Source organism: Microchirus variegatus (assembly GCF_963457635.1).
Source record: "Microchirus variegatus genome assembly, chromosome: 11".
NCBI classification, from domain to species: Eukaryota; Metazoa; Chordata; class Actinopteri; order Pleuronectiformes; family Soleidae; genus Microchirus; species Microchirus variegatus.
The window spans coordinates 11,660,147-11,683,135 of record NC_139812.1 but is presented as its reverse complement, the minus strand read 5'-3'; the positions used below and the strand labels follow the sequence as shown (position 1 = coordinate 11,683,135).

The following is a 22,989-nucleotide window of genomic DNA, read 5'->3' as shown; positions in this document are numbered from 1 at the left end:
TTCACAGGAAACAACAGATGGGTGAGGTTCCATACTCGACTGTCACACATTTTTTCAGGTCAACCTGATTTTTCTCCAAGTAACATCATAAAGAAATAGCACGTATGATCTATAGTAATACATTACGTTTTGTGGTAACAAAATAATATAACTGAACGAACAATAACAATAGTCTTAGACAAAGATATGTGTGTGGTTGATTTCTATATATAGCGGCCGGAGGAGAGGCAGACGTGCTGGAGAAACAAGGGAGGGTCTGCATTGTTCAAGCTGTCCACAGTGGAAACTTTACTGTCGGTAGTGGAAGACCAAGTGATAACCCTCTGCAAAGGCCAAGGGTGATAAGGCCGTGAGAGGGACCACACACACACATACACACACACACAGTAGGAAAACTGGCAGAGAACCAGTGAAAGTTTCAGGAACAAAGGGAAAATCGATGGGGAGAGGTCAACACCCTCCATCCAGCTATCCGTGGCTTAGACAGGAACACGATCAACAAGAGCCGTGTCTAAGCTTCAAATTGTAATCACACTATCAACATATTTGGCACAACATACACACAGAAACTAAATGAAACATAAACAATCTTTTTCTTTGTCATTTTGAAAAAGGTTTCCGTAAATAAGGCATCATTTCACAAAATATCTTCATCCACACCAAACCCTCCAAAACGACTCTAAAATGCTGCTCTACATATGCCAAGCCTCTGCATGTTGCTGGAGCGCGGCTACACCAAAACCAGAGAAGAAGACAGGACAAGCATTTGTCATGTGTGCTGTGTTCAAACTTTTCAAATAAAGCTCTATTTGAATAAGTACACATTACAATGTTTACAATCCCAGAAACAGACAGAATGAAGAAAGCCAGGGGGACTAAGGAAAGAAAATAAAAGATCCTCCTAACAAAAGAAGAGGAAGACGACGACAATGGAAGCCCAAAAGAGAGGTGGGATTATGACATCCACACCATTTTCCCAAAGTATCATATTGGTTGTCGAAATGAAAAGACCGCTTCCATGTGGACAAAAACACCAATACGATCAAAAAAAAACTTTAGCGGATTCACCTTGACTCGTTTTCGTGAGGACAGCCAGCGAGTCTCAAATCTATTGCTCAAATTTTTTTTTTTTTTTGATTATCAGTACCAAACAACAAGACCACAGTAGTTTACTGGCTCAGTATTAGAAGTTATCTGCATCCACGCTACCACCGAAAAATCCATATCTCATGACCGTGCACAGCAGGGATTTCTTTCAAAGGATGGATGCCGAAGTGAAACCAAAAGTGACAGTAAGTGTGCTTTTTGTTCACAGTTGCATTTGGAGTTGAGACCAATAAGAACCAACCAGGAAGTTGATATGGGCAACAGTCAGTGGTGTTACCCAACTCCTCAGTTGTAAGTGCTCCAAAACTTAAAGACTTGATTTAGAAAAGGGTTAGACCACTGCAACTACATTTGTATATAAAGGGGGAAAGTGAAGCTCAACAACTGACCAGCAACAGACACAAAACATATCATCTTTCCATGTACTGAATGCCTTAGTTCTCCGACTATTTTTCTCACGTGCGATAAATGCAAATGTACTTCACTACTTCAGCTGCAAGCTGAAACTCTTCTGAGTGCCAAGTGACATACACCAGGATCTATCAACTGTTACAGTAGTGATGGAGTGCCTGTGGTGAGTGTGTATTAAGTCTTGCTCCATCAGTGCACATCTTGGCTTGCCTTAAATGGGAGCCAGAGCCTGTCAAACAGTCAAATGTTCATTGGAAGGGAGTTTTCTATTATGACTCATCAAGCTGTTGAGAAAAAACAGGTGCGGTACTCAGTGAAGGAAGGTACATTTTTTAAATGCTGCCATGACCATGTGTTTATTTATTATATTCAATAACATTTAGTATTGTGCAAGAGTCCACTAAGGCTCCGTCCCAATACCTGCCCCTTAACATTTCCACTGGGTATTGAGTGCCCTCAACCGTAAATTCCCCTCGGAAGCTGTATAGGGACGCCACTACATGCAAATTATCGCAGTGAACGTAACAAACATGCTAACCTACGTCACATGTTGACAATTCTACCGATGGAACGTGCTATTATTTTCATTCAGGAAAAATGCCGGCGGATCCAGCCTGTTGCGTTCGCTATGTTTGTTTTTCTCCGTCCTCGTAAACGATATATCTCGAATGTGATTGAAATGAAATTGAAGTGTTCAAGTGAACGCCGTTACACACATCCAAAACACTGACAAAACTACCCAGATGTAGCAGAGCTAGCTAGCGGCTACTTGCCGAGTGCTTCGAGAGAGTATGCCCATGGTGTTCAACGGTCCTGTGGATGTATATCAAACCAACATATTCCAACACATTTTGACATTGTAACGTGCTTATTTGCCAAAATATAAAATATATTACAACGAAAAAGTTCCTTGGCAGATGTGGCCGCCATATTTGTTGAAAAATATCAGCAAAGCAAAGCCTCATGGGTAATTTCATCTTTCACTTCGTTTTAAGCCTGCATCAGAGCTCACTATTGGAACATTTGTAAAAGTGATCATTAGCAGGCACATTGCCGTCATATATAACATGTATCCACTGGACAGATAAATCCTCTGAGGCTGGAAGTTTATGTAGGACTCTGTGCTGCACTGTGGAGCCGAGAAGAGAACTTTTCATGTACTTCCGGTTTTTGGATACCGTTGCCCTCACCAGCACTCTCGCGTGTTTAATGGACAAAGCGGAGCTCCGCGAGACAACAATTCCAGGAATTTAGTGCATTGTGACGTCCCAGTGAGCGCAGAAGTCAACATCGCATGTTTTATCTCCTGTACTTAGACTGAGGAGGACCACAAAAACATGCTGACTGATAAGACCTCCAGAGTCCCAAATAAAAGGATTTAAATGGTTAAAAAGTTTTTTTTTTTTACTTACTTACTTTTTTGTCTATTTCTCTCTCCTACACCGTCCATTACAATTACAAACACATGGCCAATTATGCAAATTAGGTGACGACGTCATTTAGCGTCATCTATGCTACTCTCATTAATGAAGATTTGACATTAGGTTTATTCAAGACATGCTTGAGCATTGCATGAGTTCAAATCATTGACGGAACGCATGACCAACTTTCAGTCACATTCACATTCTGATCCAAATTTCAACGAGCACAACATGCAGTGAAACGACCCATCGACGAAAACAAACGCAGACACTATCAGGGGAAAAAAAAGGGAAACATTCACCCACCAAATCTATATTCACCAGAAGCAAAAGTACTCTTCATCAAAGCCTTGGGGTTACATAAACACAAGTCCTGCTGGGAGTGATGGGGAAATAGATAAAGGGAACTAGTGAGTGTTATGATCTCTGCAAAAGACAGGGGGAGTGAGAAGAGGGGTGCAACCCAGATAGAGTGTCTTTTTCCAAATGGGATTCATAACCAGCATCAGTTGGAGAGGTCAAACGATGCTAATGACTTTCAGTTAATTCAACCTATTAACGTCACACCTGTTTATTCTACAGTGAAGATGATGGATGGGATGTGGTCCGTCTCTGGCTTCTTAACAGTTCATGTCTGACTGTACAGATAACTGGAACAGACCGAAAGGCTTTTGTCATGTTTACTCAGAGGATATTTATGCCTCAGGTTCACTATTCTGTAAACATTACACACACACACACATGCACACGAGTGTGAAAACCTATCCATCTGCTTGTATAAGTTCGATAATTATCCCACTAATGACTGTTTAAGTATGAGACCGTAACCAGCAGCTAGTTAGCTTAGCATTACATAAAGACAGCAACAGCTGGCTTCAGTCCACTTACTAATTACCTTGGTACATTGATAAACGACAATAAATGACTTGAGGTATGAAAACCCCAGTGTGTTCCCCTTACTCTCATTCCTCAGCAGTGCACCTGCTGAATTATTGAGCACAGCCAAAATGCCACACAGTCATTAATATCAACGTGCTAACGATTATCACTTGGTACTCGCGCACAGTGTGAGCACGTCTACCATGAAAGCCCTCCAAGTTCCTCTGCTCACTCTCCGTAAAAGGTAACGTGAAAATGCTCCTTCGGGGGAACAAAGTAGTGCATAACAAGCCAGAAGAGTGATGGTGGAGCAGTGAATGAGAGCAGAGTAGAGAGAGAGAGCACTGCTAGCAGTAAGTCGTCGGTATGTCAGTAATTGAAGAGTATGTGCTGCTATGTGTCTGTAAATATATGCTGCAGCTTCTCAAGACCAAGAAAGGTTGAATGCTGTTCTGGCAAAATGACTAAGGTTAGCCCTGCTAATATTATCTTCCCATTAAAAGCTAAACCGAGCAGGTGTTTTTAACCTGAATTTCACTAATGAATGCTTGGCCGCTTACTGAGAATTCACCCTACAGTGATAATACTGCCTCACTTACTTGTAGGGGTGGGGGAAAAAAATCGATTCACATAGGAATCGAGGTTCTAATCATGTCTTAAGTTTGCCTTTGTGTGATCACATTATCTTATACAAATTGTATTGTTTTGATGCCATAATTTGCCTAAACACACTATGCATTGTATCAATTTTTTAATTGAGAATCGTTTGAATCAAGAATCGTTATATCGAATCGGTTGAATCGAGATCGTGACCCTAACAAATCGGAATTGAATCGAATCGTGAGCCACCAAAAGATTCACATCCCTTACTTACTTGTCCTTAAGCCTGCCCCACACTTGGCCAGATTGTAGGCCCGATCTGACCCTTCCAACAATCATGGGTGCCTTCCAATTTTAGGCTGATTGTATCCCATAGTGCGAGGGGTTAACATGCGCGATTTTATCATTGTAACATAGGATGCATCAGAGTCTTCCTGATTTCAAATTGTGAGTATAAATCCTCTCAGCCTTTTGAATTACATTTATCATAGTTGCCCATAGTTGCGTTTCTCATTAAAACATTACACACATACAGCAGCTATTAACTGCCGACAAGCTGCCTCCATGTTTATATTCTGAAGTCACATTAAATTCTGGATCTGTGCAATCCCAAATCCTTGGAATCTTCTCTCTGAAAGTTTGATTAAATGCTGTGTGTGTGGTGCTGCGTCTTGGCTGGATCGGGCTTTCTCAGAATTATTGAAAATCGGTTACAAAGTTAATTGCGTCTGTGCTCTCCCATGTTTTTAAAATCAATTCAGCTTTGAAAATCCTCGAGAGTGTGCCAGACTTTACATACAAAAGTGTCCAAGATCCCAAAGATGCCTGATGTGTGTGCTGGCAGTGACGTGTGATAGAAAAACACAGCATAAAGGTGCTGGTGGATGTGTTTCAGTGGTAAATGACAAAGCACGTTGAGTGTTTGCCAAAACGAGATAATTAATGCCTGCTAACGCAAATCTTGTGCACAGCAGCGTCTTCTATCAGTGCAACTATGATGATATGATAATTTCACAGTTTACTCATCAACAAAACAAGCAGCTTGACATTTACTGTTCTACACTTGATTTAACTGCAGCAAAAAACAGTTAGAGCAGTGGCCGATAAACAAGCAACACAATGTTATTGTCACATAAATGACATTTTAGACAGAGTTTCCTTGATCAAATCAGGTACAGTTCAGTGAGTACATTTCTGCCAAAAATGCCCAGTTTAATATGGACATTTTATAAAAGCAGGATGAAAAATCTTCATTTAAACTGGTCTACAAAGACAATGATATTTCTCAAAAAACGGAATCTCTCTTTTTTTGAACAAACCCTGCAACTGCTTGTGAAATGAACAGCCTCGGTGTAGAGTAGGGACAGCACTGCCGGGCTGCGAGCCACAGCTCTTTCATTTAAAAAAAAAATTGGCTTCTGTGGAGATAAAAGAGGTGTAAGCACTTCTGCAATCGTTCAATTTATGTCTCTCCTGAAGCAGACCGAGCTGCTCAGAGAAAACCATATCCACGTGTTAATGCGACAGTGTGACTTTGACAAACACGGCGAGAGTTTTGAAACCAAAGTCGACTCAACAGGTCGCGCACAAGTCAAATGTTGACTTGACCGTAAATGAAAATGTAAGTAGACAGACTGCTGTTGCTAAGCACGCTCTTTAGAAAACACACACACACACACACACACACACACTTCGAGTTTACAAGATGAAAGCGAGCCAAAGTCCTCTGATAAACAGTGCTGACACAAGCTTTAATACTGCACATAAACTGTGCACAGATTTCCAGGTACAAATACCTACACATTCATGACCCACTGGTGAAAACAGCAAAACAATAACAACAACGTAAAAGTCTTCCTGCAAATGATGCAACAATCTGTCTATTAACGTAATGTGTGAGAAAATAAAAAGCTCCACTTTTGTTCTAGCCAAACATTGGATTCATAACAAAGCCCAAAAGCGCAGCCTCGGAACTATTTTAAACAAAAATGAGTCAGCAAGAAGCTGTGAACTTTCCACGCCACCATTATGTGAGTACAGGAAAAAGGTCATGATTCTCATTGGGCACAGACAGTATCAGATCACACAACTCATTTCATTTCTAATTCCCTGAAACTGAATTCAGTTCACAGAAATCATAAAATATATTCTTACTTCCTACTAAATTTAAATAAATGTCCACTGCCTTTGAAAGTTCAATTATAACTCAACTTGCATCTTGCATCTTCATTAAGGGTCCATGAGAAAGCAAAACCTGAGCAGATAAAAAAAAAGCTGCCTGTGCAACTGGACTCAATAACATTGCCGTCATATATAACATGTATCCGCTGGACAGATAAATCCTCTGCGGCTGAAAGTTTGTGTAGAACTAGTTTTCGTGGACTTTGCGGACTTCCGGTTTTCGGATACCGCTGCCCTCGCAAGCATTCTCGCGTGTTTTACGGAGACAACAATTCCAGGAATTTAGCGCATTGTATACCAGTGAGTGCGGAAGTCAACATTGCATGTTTTATTAACTGTAAGAGGACCACAAAAACATGAGTGAGTCATCTTTTTTCACACTTTGCCAACTGAGTCCCAACCTCCAGAGTCCCAACTATAAGGATTTAAATGATTAAGAAGTTGCATAATATGTCCCCTTTAAATAAATGTCACAAAGATTGTCCACCGCCTTTGAAACTTTATCATCTTCATTAAGGGTTGGGAAGGAGTAGGCGTCCATGAGACAGCAAAACCTGAGCAGATACAAACAAAGCTGCTCATGCGACTGAACTCATTAACAGAGCAGAATATTAATATGGTTTCTAAAACACCTTGATAAGAACCAGCCTTGAGCATAAACTTATTTTTTTCCATTTTTCCCCAATTAGTACACGCCTCACCTACTCAAACACAAAGCATGAGTGGCTTAACAGCCAAGCGTGTCTGGACATGGAGGCAAAGCTTTAAAAAGCCAGTGTATTTTCCATCTGGAGACATTGAGACTCACTTCCTGTAACTGCTCTTTGCAAGTCACAATTATTTTAACTATTGATCAATCTACTGATTATTTTTGTAGATTAACGGATTCATTCTTTTGTCTATTATGTCCAAAAACTCCCACAACCCAAGCTGGTACGACTTTTAGTCAAACCAAGAGATACTCAGTGTAATATCAACAGTTACAAATAAAAGAACAGATCCCATTCTCAGAACAGTTAGAAACATAAATGTCTAAAATGCTCAGTTGCTGGTCAGATAAGTGGAGATGGTGACAGACGTTTCGCATGTAAAGATACAGATATTAGTCTGTGGGTCTGACATAGTCATAACTCATAAGTAGCCCTAGATTTTTATGAACATTCTGTTTTTAATCAGGTTACTGTGATGCCCACATGATGTCAAAACTGGGTTGAAGTAACCCGGTTAAAGCTAATTTACCCTCTTATTAAATACTCTGGTTGTCAGTGAGCGTTTAACTGAATCTCACACCACAAAACACTGATGTCAATAAAAAAAATAATGAATAAAATAATCCACTTAATAATTACTTTAAAAAGGTCCTACATATCTCCCCAGTCTTTTGAATGTGACCTTGATGATTCTCGCTAAAAGTGGCTGATGCAACAGTTGCCAGAGTTGACTATGATCTCTTCAAAGTGAATGGAAAAATCCAAGGTGACCGAAAGAAATATTTCTAGTGAAACTGAGCAAACATGCAGCACATGACAAAAAACACAAGAAGAAACACTGACTGAGCTTTCATTGAACTCCTGTATGTGACGTTTTATAAAAAAGGACTGCGCCTCACAGTCATTTCTTGAGTGTCTTACGAAAAAGCCTTTGACCTCATCAGCTGTCTGTGTGGGCGTGTCCCTCTCTAGCTATCTACTCCTAGATAACCTCAGCTTTCTTTGCTCTATGTGTTCACTCCCTTCCTTATCAATCCATTTACCTTTGTCCCATTTTCCCCATTGTGAGTCAAAAATTGAAAAATGGGAAAAACAAGCCTTTAAGATATTAACAAAGAAAGGAGCTGTAAGGGGAATATTGGTGCAAATTTCTGGGAGGAGTTTCAGCAGGCTCTTAGAGGTAGTGAGGAGTTACAGTCAATAAGGTGTTTTGGTGTGTCCTCTGGAGAGAGGAAAGAAGATAAGGAAACCTGGTGGTGGAACGACGAAGTACAGAAAAGTATTAAAAGGTAAGGGATGGCAAAGAAAAAGTGGGACAGGGAGATGAAGAAAGGAGGCTGGAGTCCAGAGGAAAGCGGTGGCAAAGGAAAAGGCTTGTAGTGAGGTGTATGAGAGAAGGACTTTTACCGATTGGCTGGACAGAGAGACAGAACTGGAAAGGATGTCCAGCTGGTGAGAGTGATCAAGGACAGAGATGGAAATGTTCTATAACAGGCTAACAAAGTGTGTTGAGAAGATGGAAGGAATATTTTGAGGAGCTAATGAATGAAGGAAATGAGAGAGACGGAAGTGTAGAGGATTAGGATTAGTAAGGAGAAAGTAAAGGAAGCCATGAAGAAGACGAAGAGTGGGAAGGCAGTTGGTCCATACCTGTGGAGGTATGGTGATGTCAAGGAGAGAGAGCAGTGGACTTTTTTAATCAGATTGTTTATTGCAATCTTAAAAAGACCTTGTATGGAGAAAAAGTGTAGTGGTACCGATTTTCAAGAACAAGGGTGCTGTCCATCACAGGGCCACACATCGAGACAAACAACCAACCACACGTACACTTACATCTACTGTCAATTTAGAGTTTGGTTTGCCTAATCCCAAAAAATCTGGGGATTATGCAAATTGGACTGTGGGAGGAAACCGGAGAACCCGCAGAAAACACACACACGGAGAACATGCAAACTCCATGCAGAAAGGCCCTTGATCCAGTTCACCAAACTGGAGTGCTAACCACTACACCAACCATGTGGCCCTCAAGTTATTCAGACAACATTAAAAGAAACAACAATCTTCTTTTGCATGAACTTATTATTCTGTGATAGGTTGCGGAAGCTGTTATTATTGACCGGCAACCAGTCCAATCAAGTCTGGCACACATTCCAACTTGACTGCAACAGGTTGTGCGAAGAAAACCCTTGAGGAGCGCAGACAACAGATAATCCCTTTTTTTTTATCCCAGTGGCCCATCAACATTCACCCCAAGTGACAAGCTGTAAGGGTTGTGTGCAGAGAAGCCTATAGCTGCAGGGCTTTCTCTAAATACTTCAACAACAATCACATAACACCATGCAATAACATGCCTCCACTTCCAAAGTATGTCATATATATATACACACATGCATACATATGCGGCGCTATTGAAAGTTTCTGGTGAAAAGGGGACATTCTAAGGCTACCTAGGGGGGAAAATTGTTGTTTCATCTTGAATTTACCTTAAAGGTGAGAGAGTATGGTTAAATAGCATGTCCTAGCTGAGATAGGGACAGGTCACGTTGTGTTCATAACATACAATAAACTATTCTGAGACACTTTTAACTGCATAAATTCTTGGGGGGTCGTACCTATGTTCCCCGGGTCCTATGTTCCCTGAAAAAGGTTCCAAAAAAGGTCCTAAGGTTGTCACTTTGTATGTGACGGGAACATGGGACCCTTGTTCCCCGCCTTTCTTTAATGGGTCGAAGCGCAGGCGGCGCAGTGATAGTTTGGCTGACCGGTGCGCCTTTTTTTTCTAAAAAAGGGTTCTATGTTCCCCGGGTCCTTTTGGGTGAAAGTGGGAAATATAGGACCCTTTTTCTAAAAAAGGGTTCTATGTTCCCCGGTCACATACAAAGCGGGGAATATAGGACCCGGGGAACATAGGTACCGCCCCCATTCTTGGTAGTCTAAGTACACTCTAGTGTTTTGATAAATTGCTACCACAGTTATCTCTTCAGGTATTCCCTTAAGGCCACATTATACTTCTCCGACTGCGTATGCGTTATCCGTCTGCGTCACCACGGAGACGCCTCGAGCATTTATACTTCTGCGTCGTGGTGACGGACACTCGCTGCAATTTCCCGCCCGATCAGTAGGGGTCGCTGCGCAAGGTTGTTCTGCCTCAGGCTACAGTGAGCAATGGCGTCCGAGAAAGAAAGAGAGAGAAAGACTGTTGTTGTTGAAAAAGTGGCCGTTTCTCACTTTTCTGTGTCACGGAACGCAGTTTTAAGATAATTTGAGGCGAGAAATTGGCCATTTAGAGTCTAAACATGTGCTGTGTGTGTTAAGATATGACGTATTTATAGTTCGGCAGCGGCGTTATCGGCGGGGATCAGCTCCGCCTCTGTCAGGACGCCCGGAGCGCACTGAGAGCCGGCACAGAGCAGCTTAGCTCGGCCTGTCCTGAGGACCAATCGCAGCTCTTGCCGTCTCCGTAGTCCCTTGACGGAGTGACGGACACTTAAAAAATATTCCGTGCACCCGGAGACGACGCAGAGGCTCTTCGACAGGTTCTGCGTCGACGCAGAGGACTCTGCGTAGCTACGCAGAGCACTTTACGCAGGAGTATAAATTGGGCTTTAGTCTTTGTGGTGCAGCAGTGAAAAGGGTCCCCCCTTTAACAGTGTTTTACTGCACCATGTTGTTTTTCAAATACAGGTCTTGCACTATATGAAAAATTAATAACATAGAAAAACACAAACCTATATTCATACAGGTAAGATAACATATTGGTAAGGTTTTACAGATACTGTTCATCATTTAATTAATTAAATGGAGTAACTAGGTATAAAACTGCCTCTATAGGATGCAACATACTGGTGAGGAATACGTTATACTCGTCTGTGGCAAATGTTTCCGACGTCTTTTCCTCTTGGATTTCCAATTCCGTGTTATGACAGGATGGAGGAGGGCAGAGCAGGGAGAACACCAAAATAGCATCTTCTGATCTTTCTTTCATAAACTTTTCCACTCCTGCAGCAACACACTGGAACAGACTTTGGCAGAGGAATACACACAAAACCAAGCTGTCAGATGAAGTATTTAGTCAGAGATTCTGCTCCCCATAAAACCCTGAGCTAAAACATGAGGAGGTGGACGGAGCGAGGACGTGATATTACCAATACAACCGTATCCTACATTGTTGGCGTCTTCTATTTCAGCCTCTTATCAACACAGCATCACTCTCGGGAGCACACATTTGCTCTAGCAGCCCTATAAATACACACCCTGAAAGCTCAATTACATTATTCAAAGGGAATTCACTACCATCAGCCATGTGATGAAAAGCTAAATATAGTTTCCAGTGTGTATGCTGCCTGCAGTGACATCCTCACATGTTCACATGGAAAATACAATTTTGCCTCAGTGATGCAGATGGATAAGATAAGATAAAAAAAAAAAAACATTACATAACCACACAAACACACATTTACAGCAAAATTGCTGCTGATACAAAATACTTGGAGTGTGTGTGTGTGAGTGAGAGCTTCCAGGTTTGAGGAAACACTTCGTTCTATCTTTAGAGATGTAAATAAACCGACTCAGTGGTGTCCAAGCTGCGATCGTCTGAGCTAATGAGCTGTCAGCGGACGTCTGAAGGTGGAGAAACAGGCGGCGTGAGTGAAAGGATGGAAGAGCAAGTCGGCCGATCGAACCCACAAGAGGTGGTATTTATATTAATCCACTAATCCGCCACAACGCATAGCGGTCATCTTGGTTTTTGGCACAGAAAAGGTGTGTGTGTAATCAAAAGTGTGTTTGTAATCAAATGAATACCGCAGCGAGCGGGCCAGTGTTTACTGTAACGAGAGCATTCGAGGAGAACACCGGGACCATCACGAGGGTAATGCGATCATATAATTTCACCGTAACCCAGACAGCCTTCGAAAGCAGAGCAACACATGAGGCCGTTTGTCATCTGTTAAATTGATTGTGCTTAATCTAACTAATCTTTCCAGTGGAAAGTCTACATAAGAAAATCATGATAAGACTCTCCCTGTTACTGCAGTGACTGTCCATGAGGCAGATCCAGTAATTGCCACAGGTTACGTAATGGACGAGGGCACTCATGTCGCACCTTTAGTTTGTTTTATTTGGACTGAACCACAGTGGAAAAAGTTAACTTTGTTAGTCTTCTGTTGGTTCACCTCAGTTCAAACTGGACAACAACATCTGGGTGAAGCTTGAGACCGACTGAACGACTTTTGTTTTTGTGACAGTCCTGATAAATGGTAAATGGTGCACTGTTTGTGTCAAAGTTAATTGCGAGTGTCACTGGAGAACTTCTCTTTCATGTTCTAGTTTGTATAAACCTAGGCTGCTGCTGCTGCTGCTACTGTTATGAATTAAATTAATTCTGTATCAATCACTGATGGGACATATTTGCATAGGTTTGTTTGTGATGACAGCCTCTGCGCAGCCCTTTGGAAGACATTAAACTTTGGTCATAAACCTCAAAACAAAACCTGCACCTCAGGCATTACGGTGAGGTTAATGGCGAAACCCCACTCTGGCCAGCCCAATGTCCACCTGTTTAAACAAAGCAGCGCTGAAAGGACAACAATCAGAGCTTTTCATAACATGCTCGATCATGAATATGTGCGCATAATACAGTAAGAAGTTTGCCAGCGTGATTTTCAACTGATGGAGAATCATCAACTTTTGACTTATCTTCAGGTTAGTGCCAACAGAAAGTACTAATGAATTACTAATAGAGCTGCAACTAATGATTATTTTCGTAATCGATTAATCGTTTGGTCCATAAAATGTCAGAAAACGTTGATTAGTGTTTGTCAAACCTGGAATTGACGATGATCTTGAATGTCTTGTATTGTCCACAAACCAAAATTACTCCATTTTAATGATTTCTTTGTTATGTGGAGCAAAGAAACTAAACAATCAGAAATCTTGCTTTAATAATGGAAACAATTTATATAGAGTTCCTGTAATACTTACACACATTTGGATTTGTTTAAATATATTTGACTGTTGAAATACTTATTCAAAGATTTTTAGGTAGGTTGTCTTTCTCTGTATGTAATGTTTATTTTTGTAACACATCATGTAATATATAATAAATCTATTTCAATATAAATCTTGGTTAAATGATCTCAATATATCATCATTTTGAACATTTTTTTAGAAAATTCTCATGCCATTACATCCCTACTTGGTACAAACATGGTACATTCTGTTTATACTGTTGCTGTAAAGCTGTGTAATGTCGCGTAAAATCGATTCACATAGGAATTGCGATTCTAATCATCCACGATTCTGAATCAATTCATAAACTTCAAAATTGTGGTTTATTTGTTTGTTTTTTAAAGTTTCTATTTTGAAAAACCACACAAACCAGTTTGTGTTATTTGTGTACAGTTTATTTTTGTACATTTCTCGGATAAAAAGGCAGCTCATCTAAGCTTTTATTCATGCAAGTTATTGTTTTGTACAGTAAGCAAGTTTTTATTTGTTTTGAATGAATAAATGTTAACTTTTGTCTTAAGTTTGCCTTTGTGTGATCACATTATCACATTATCTTATACAAACTGTATTGTTTTGATGCCATAATTTGCCTTAACACACTATGAATTGTATCAATTATTGAATCGAGTATGAATCGAATCGGTTTAATAGAGAATCGATTTTGAAACGAATCGTGAGCCACCCAAAGATTCACATCCCTAATTTTAACACTGACAAAAAACCTGACTCATTTTTCTGACTCAATTGTTGAAATTTCATTTCATATTTAAGCAACGTCAGTAGTGGAGCTTTGATTCACACTTAGCTCCTGCTGACTCTTTCCCACCTGTTGCGGAGCAGAGACACACCTGCTGAAAGGTGTGCGTAAAAGCACCTGAACACATAGGACACCTGCGTTTGTTAGTTTTTTGCTTGTGTGCAAATACATTGGAGCGGGGGGGGAACATATGCGTCTGAACTCCTTTTTTTATCAATGTGTTTTTATAATAGATGTAGCAGCAGCTTTATTATTCTGTGTCTGTGTATTTTTCCAGTGGGTGGAAAACACCACTGTTTTGACACATCCCAAGTTTAAATTGCAGTCATGCCATGTATTTGATACGCCATCCCAACCAAGCAACACATCCGTTACAGAGGGCAAATATCCTGTTATAATAAGATTAGTATCACACAGGCAGCCCTATCCGAGTTTTCCTTTGACAAAACCCTAATCAGCATTTCCCATGCACAAACATCCCGCCCAGGTACATAAAGAGCCGCCCAGGTAGATTAAAGCGCTCACTATCACTGGAAAAAATCAAAATTAATTCCTGGCCCCAAATCTGTCCAAGTTAGGCACTGGAGCATCTATGAAGAGATTACAGAGGATTTAGTGTGTACAGACAACTATCTCGGTGTTTAACGACGCACCTAAAGTGAAAAGCAACATTAGTAAATTAAATCTAACCAACTGACTGCATGTGAGCTCTTCAATGGACACCTAAAAATTGCATTTATTTTTTCCCTCAATCAACATCATCTCATACCAGCCCCCCCCTCACGACCACAGTCAGATTCTTGGCCTGTGCTAAGTGCTGTAAGTAAAAACAGAGGTTACATAGAGGAGGTTTCCCATGCCTGCCTCACATGTATGCCATTTTCCTATTATGTTTCTAGATTGTTTTAATTCTCCTGGCTGTCGGCCTACTTTTGTTGGCACAGGGTTGAAATTTAATTGGAATCAGACCGATGAGCAGAATCGAGAAATGGCACTGGATTGCTTTCCTTAACTTCGCATCAGGAATCCAGTAGGACCCATGAAATTCTCTTCAGGTTTAGAAAAAAACACTCTGGAGAGTAGAGGTACTGAGTAGGGTTAGGGTTAGTGTGTATATATATAGCTGCATCACCATCCAACATCAGGACTAGTGGTGTCAAAGATCATTTTAGATCCTCGATGAGAAAAGCCAGCCCTTTACAACTCGGAATGCAATTAAAGCGCACATTGAGAGTGTGTGTGAAACGAAAAACCTGCTCACACAATAGTTACACTAGCTAACTTAATATGTCATATTTGCCTCCACTGTTTTTTTAGGTTGATCTGAAAAACTCAACATTCATGACTCTTGTCACTCTTGTTGACTTGCAGTTACAGCTAACCGTCTGTGCTGCTGCTCTATTTAATCAGGTTAACCTGATTAAAACCAGCTAGCAAATTCATTGCAAAGATAAAACACAAAACACACTATCTAGCCATCTGCTGGAGGGTGTAGGGTGGGGTGCTGGTTTTTCCTTAAAAACAGACGGTGCGCCAATAAGCAAACAAAGGTCAACATTTGATGACCGCTCTAAACACGAGAGAAAACCAATGTTTGCCGTCATAATTGGATTCACCGAGGATGACTCAGAGCACCAACATTGGCAAATGACTTAAAGCTTCGGGGATGGTTGCTATTCCTCTGCTTTAGATGTTGTTCAAACAATGACTGAGTGATGACGGCAGAGAAAATCCAAATGTCCTGAAGGACCAGCAGATCATCCATCTCCACCATAAACGGGCCACGAGAGAGCCTCTCCAAAACAGCTACTATTTTTCATTTGAATAAGGCAGAGCGCTAGAAACCAGGGCAGATACTGTGAGCATTTTTCTTTCTTTTTTTTTTTAAAACAGAAAATATTAAACAGTTAGACAGCATGTTGGACTAGAGCACTGTGTGACTTAATAGTTTATTTAAAAATAACAGTGTCCAGTAGAAGGATTTGAACTGCTCTACGTCAACATAGCAACTGAGAAATGTTCCATGATCTATTTCGAGTTTTTTCATCACCTAACACAAAGAACTCCTGACTTTTAACAGCAAGGATTATCAGAATAATATTTGTGTTATATTAGCTCTATACTTTTAATTATAATATTCAACTTAAACTCAGCTGATGAAAAAGTATTTGGGCACTAAGTGCAAGGCTTGAAAATGAGACCCTGTGTCTCAATGGGATAACCTGTATAAATAAAGTTATTTAATTCCTTCTTGTTGGTGATACCTCAGGTTAATATAAAAAATGCAGCATCAAAGCAAGCTCCTGTAACAGCTGACAGTGCTGCTAATGGTTCGTTCCAATAGTGCTTTAGTAGAGCACATCATTAGCAGATATCGAGCAGAGTCATAAAATAGACGGGACAAAGTCATTGTTGTCAATTATATGGCAACATTAATCTTAGGTTTCTTCTTCGCTAACAATAGCCACAATAAGCTACTGGTCATACCAGACCAAGAGAGCAAGGGTTTGTCTTCTTAAAATCCAAATTTAGATTATTTTTAAATGAACGAATCTGCCTTTCGTCCACATGGTGGAGTAGTGGTTAGAACTGTTGCCTTGCAGCAAGGCAAAAAAAGGAGTTTGGATGTTCTGCCTATAGGTTTTCTCCGAGTATTCCAGTTTCCTTTCCAAAAACAAAAACATGCAGAGGTTAACAGGCTACGTGCACAATGGAACTTCCACCTAGCAACCACAGATTCCGGTACGCTGGGCTGCTACTGGTAGGTCGTGTTGTCGTTGTGACTTCCCGGAAACGCTAGTGAAGTGCTAAGTCGTATAGTCAATTTTATTCGTAAAAATTAGCCGATTTCAGATACAAGAGAGACGGTTATCATATTAAAAAGTCAGAACATCAACCCAACATTGTTGTGTACCCCTTTGTACAAATTTGTCTCGGTACAATAGTACGATAAACTTTCATAGGTTTCCGGTGGATGTGACGACTTCGCACAAGTTTGCAGCAAGGATTTCAAAAAGGACGATTTTGTTGTCACGCCGGGGAAATTGATGAGGTTTAAGGAAGGTGCCATTCCTGCTCTTTATACTTGGAATAATTCCCATGTACCAACACCGAGGGTGAGCATGTGGGAGCGGAGACCCAGACAGCAAACAGAAAATGTGGCACTCAGTCGTGTGACTTGTGCTTATTAATTACTTATATAGCAGTACGACTTTTAAAGTTTTAACGTTTGAGGACGAGGACGTATAAACTCGGATGTCCTCGTCCCGCAGTACCCTCACCACCCATTCGGCTCGCACACACACATCCACCGGAAACCTATGAAAGTTTATCGTACTATTGTACCGAGACGAATTTGTACAAAGGGGTACACAACAATGTAGGGTTGACGTTCTGACTTTTTAATATGATAACCGTCTCTCTTGTATCCGAAATCCGCTAATTATTACAAATAAAATTGACTACGACTTTGCACTTCACTATCGTCTCCGGGAAATCACAACGACAACACAACCTACCGGAAGCCGCGGTTGCTAGGCGGAAGTTCCATTGTGCACGTAGCCTATAGGACACTCTAAATTAACCATAGGTGTGAATGTAAGAGTGAATGGTTGTTTGTATCCCTGTGTTGACCCTGTGGAGCAGGAGACAATGAATAAATTGTAATCTGAGCCAGGGGAAATCAAGCTCAACGAGATATCTCCAACTTCAGATCTCCTCCTGCAATCATGCTGCATCCTGTTGGATCCGAGTCAGGCTAAGTAAATATAGCACACAATCATCTCATCCTCAAAAAGAACTAAAAAAACGGAATCTGCGTTAAACTCGGCGCACAAAAAATTCATTCAACACATCAATGCATCACACGGGGGGGCCCCAACACGGTGCAGATTATAAATAGCCTCAAATATGACCAACACACCCACTCATAGAGGGAAACATGTTCTGAAGTGCATTTTGGCTCAGTCTGTGAGATGTCTGGTGGAGTGAAAAAAAAAAAATCCACAAAACACCCATAGTGTGGTGCTCGTATGAAAGAGGCTATTTATAGGCTTACTCCAGTGAGGGAGACTGCTCCTCAGTCTGCACTTCACACGGGTGAGACGAGGAGGAGGAGGAGCAAGGACGAGGGAGAAACTCTGTTGACACAACACTGAGACTGACACAAAGTGTTTGAGCTCCAAGCATATAAAACAGTTACAGTACTGTTTAGTGCCACTATGTACCGGGCTACAGTACATGACAACAGTCATGGATAATATTCACCAAACTGCAGAGAAACTTGTGAAGAGGCCTGGCTGACACACCTTTTTTTTTTTTTTTAAACTCTCTTCAGTCATACAAACAATTGACTTTATCTATAGGGAATATCTGAATAGTGCTTTCCTCTAAAACTTATACATTAGGCGGCGTGTAAGCGAGCACGTCTGTGGACGAGCCGGAACTCATTGTGTGGATTTTCTCTGGATTAGCATCTGCTTTAGGTGCTTGTAGTCATGGGTTAAGTTAAATTAGAGCCATGTTTCCATCATGACAGTTTGGTTTTGGCGTAGTATGGTACAGTTTTGTACGGTAAAGCCCTCAGTCAGGCGTTTTGACTGAGAACAGGACCTTTACTTGGTAGGCGCGGTGTGCACCATTCCCGATGATCGTGACTTGTGACACGTCATATTTGGCTTTGACTTTGACTGACCATTTCATATCACAGCTTTCGCTTTGCAGAAAAAATATCGGTATATAGTATATCGTATATCGATATTCAGCCTAAATATATCGGGATATGACTTTGGGTCCATATCGCCCAGGCCAACGTCGTACCAGTGTGCCGACAACATGGAGCAAAACACAACAGACAAACAACGCAAAGGCTCTTTTTTTCTGCTCCGTTTGTAGCTTTTTGTCTCAGTTAGGACGTCAAAGTTTGGAACATAATAAACTGCAGGCGTTGAAGAAACACTAGTCGCAGATGTTTGGCACTTTTCCGTCGCCCAATCAGCTCTAACTCCACCCGTACCGTACCTTATCATTACTCTTGTACCCTACGAGAAGGGTTCCTAAAAATGGAACAGTTGGGGCCGGTTATTTTGGTCCTATTCCTAATGGAAATGCAAAAACTAATCTGTACCGTATCGAACCTTTCCACAGGCCTACACTGAATATTTGTACTGGTACCAGCAATGCAGTGTTTACACTTAACCGAGTGGCTGCCACAGTACTAGCTGAGGATAATATGATGTGAATTTTATTTGAAGCTACTTTAGAAAAATACGCAAACCAGTTAAACTGGAACCTTCTTTTTATTTACACATTCGTTTCCATGCACCTCAGTTAAATTGAGAGTGCCTCTTCGATACAACTTACATTTACTTATTTCTTGTGTGACTTGGGAAATAACTCCATTTAATGTCCTCTCAAAGAATTCAGCACCATGTCGTGGTCACTGTGGACTTGTGGAGCTTATTGTAAAGGTCATACTAGGCCATAAATTCCATGTCTGCGTGCCTACAGAGGACCCTACTCAGAGGAACACGAGCACTCATACAGACCGAGTCTGTGCATGCTCTATATAGCATAACACTTTCCAGTCCAGTTGGTGGGCACGCTCCTCTTTTGGTCAACAAAGAAGACAGTAACCATGGACATTTGCTTGGGATTATGTGAGGACGTCAGACTACAAGGACATACAAATGAGGGCAAACACCTATCAAGAAATTGTTCCCACTAGATAAGCATGTGAAATCAAGTACACACACACACAGAATGCTGACGCGGATCTTCGTTTTAGTACGACTGGACGCGCATGCAGAAATGTGAATGGATTTCTAATGGAAAATCTGCTCAGCCAGTCTTTTCTCGGGATCATCAACTGTGCACGCCGAGGGGACATTGTAAGAAAAACGCACAGAGGGCACAAACAAGCGCAACAACTTTTAGAACTCTTGCGATTATGACATTCATGATGTGTGTGTGTGTGTGTGTGTGTGTGTGTGTGCGCTACCTCACACTTAGGCTTCATGCTGCTCTACTTTAGGAAATGCCCTATTTCTCTTTCTGTGAGACACAGGAGAGACGGCCTAACGTGAAAAATAATAAATGACAACAGGTGGTTACAACAATAACTAGTGCATGAAGTGGGCCAGGACTGTCCTGTACCATCACTTCTTAATTTTCCTATTTTGAGCACTGGCTCTTCTCACAAGATGCTAGTACTTGCCCTGGAATAATAATTTCTCAGGGCGCACTACGTGACGACTCCCATTCCAACCATTTCAAGTGTCTACAGTTGTTATTTTCTTGTTAAACAACAACATGTCTATTAGGCGGATGATCCACTGGTGGCAACCCCATAAAGGGAGAAGCCGTAAGACCAACAACAACAATTTCTATTAAAGTGTTTTTCACAAACTAGTTATAACCACCGACTTTCCGCATTCGAGTCCTGCAGGACGGCAAAATAGCAGGACACCAAATAAAATGGACTCTGAGCTTGAAGTTTAAATCATCGTCTTCTAGCCACTTTATCCTCCACATGAGGGTTGCAGGGCGGTGCTGTGCCAATCTCAGCTGACATAGGGCAAAAGGCGGGGTGTACACACCCTGGACAGATCGCCAGTCTATCACAGGGACACAACCATTCACTCTCAAACTCGCACCTACGGTCAATTTAGAGTGTCCAATTTGCCTAATCCCCAAATCTGCATGTTTTTGACCTGTGGGAGGAAACTGGAGAAAACCCACACGCACACCCACACACGGGGACAAAATGCAAACTCCCTGTAATCTAAATATGCAAGTTTTTAGTTATTTTAATATAGACTGAACATTAAAATAAATAGATGTCGTGACACATCCCAAACATTTTGCTGCATCTCTTATTTAAGGAGGGTTTCATAATTTAGCGTTTAATTACTGAGTAACACTGACACGCCTCTTCATTTTCCCCACTTCACACACTGACAGTAACAATCATTATGGGAATAGAACACTGTTCAAAGACACACATTGACGTGTAGCTCTTTGGCAAGATTTTGTGCTGCTCATGATGAAGTTAGAAATTCGATTGTTTTTTAGACTTTCTGAGATAACCTTTTCAACCAAATAGCTCAGAGTGATGCAACAGCTGCAAACAAAAATACTGCCTGAACCGTCACGTGGTTTAGTCCTTCCAAGGGGGGGGAAAAAAACAATTCCACAGTCAATTCACCTTGATGCACATGAGCAGCTTCACGTCAGACTAACAGCTGGGTCTCTGTACAGTTATCAGTGGGGCCATAGAACATATGATTAAAAGTGGGTCAGGACATAATGTGGAGTCCACACACACACACAGCTCTTCACACCATGTGTTTCCATGGGGTAAACGAGAGCATAGGTGTTTTGGTGAGACTACACCACACACATACACACACACACACGAGTCGTGACCAGCTGAGGAGGTACATGAGCATAGCGTGAATAAGGAAGACAATAAAACACACACACACACACACGTATACATCAGTGTGAACAGACAGTATTCATCAATGGACAAACTCACATCCTCGAACAGAGAGCCGACGTTGGCTGTCACCAGCAGTATTCCTGTTCCCTGCGCTGCTGTCAGCTTCCCTGCCATACTGTCGGTTGTCTCCTCGCAGGTAGGTCTGGGACTTGAACGGCGGACTTCACAGGTGAGAGGCAGCGACAAACACAACCAGGACAAACACAAGCCGGCGAGTGTCTCACGGAACTGGTTACAACGCTGCGAACGTGCCACTGTAGCCGGGGTTGAGGCGGCTCGGCTGGAGCATATTTTTTCCCCTCAGCAGTGTCCGTGCATCTAGCAGGAGTTGCTTTGCAGTAGAAGGTCCGTTGGCGGCGGCGGCGGCGGCGGTGAGCGTGGCTGCTGCTGCTGCTGCTGCTGCTGCTGCTGCTTCTCCTGCTACTTTATCACCTTCAGAGCCATCGTTGAAAGTTTCTGTTTTAATCCACAGCGAGCGCCTGAGGTCTCTGTTTCATTTCAGCTAGGAGCGTGTGTCTGTGGCTTTAGTGCAGGGTAAAAGTCTCCCTCTCAAAGCAGGACTCTCCACCAGGACCATTGCCTTCTCTGTTTAGAGAGGATAGGCTGGAGTCCTTCACTGCTCTGACGTCACCGTGCCAATGGCAACGCGGGGCTCTCTTAAAGGGCCAGCGCACCGTAAACACAGCACGTTTGTAATATAACGAAGTGCAAATACTTCGTTACTGTACTTTATTATTGATATTTATATCAATTTTACTGCATTAAATTTCCTCTAACTATATTTACTCTACTTCTACTCATTACTATCAAACAGATGTGTCAAACTCAAGGCCCGGGGGCCAGATGTGGCCCACCACGTCATTTTATGTGGCCGGCGAGTGATTAATGGTATTCTATCTGTGTTAAAATAGGTCTATGCTGTTTTAAGGCGTGCATTGACCATAAACTACATTTCCCACAATGCATGGTGATTGCGTTACCCGCAAAGTGACGGCATTCCCACGACTAGCTTTATTGTGGAAGAAGAAATGGAAATGGCCCGTGCTTCAAAGTCTTGTTCTGAGGGTGCGTTTTTGAAGCAGTGCATGCTGAAGGTGTGTGAGCAGGTCTGCCCCGACCAGATACAGACTTTTAAAACTGTTAGTTTGACAAGAAACACCATCGCGGACCAGGTTACAATGCATCATATTTATAACTTGAAAAAGTAATAAATACAGAAAGTTATTTAACAATATGTTACAAAGTAGTTACCTTTATTTTACATTATATTTGGTTACATTTAGTTACATTTATTCTGTATGACAGTTGCATCTGGCCCTTTTGAGGTTAACAATTATACTGATGTGGCCCTCAGTGAAAATGAGTTTGACACCCCTGAGATAGATAGTTCAAACCTTTCAAACACGTGCGACA

The 22,989-nt window shown here is 41.6% G+C and overlaps 1 protein-coding gene across 2 annotated transcripts in view; it reads right to left on the bottom strand.

The window, feature by feature from the left end:
• inpp5a (inositol polyphosphate-5-phosphatase A) overlaps positions 1–21,986 on the bottom strand; it is a 142,117-nt gene extending 120,131 nt beyond the window's left edge. For both annotated transcript variants that reach the window (XM_083897531.1, XM_083897532.1), the window contains exon 1: positions 21,613–21,986. In XM_083897531.1, coding sequence (XP_083753657.1) covers positions 21,613–21,690 — 78 coding nt within the window. In that variant the 5' untranslated portion in view covers positions 21,691–21,986. The remainder of the gene's footprint in view (positions 1–21,612) is intronic.
• Between the last annotated feature and the right edge of the window lie 1,003 nt (positions 21,987–22,989).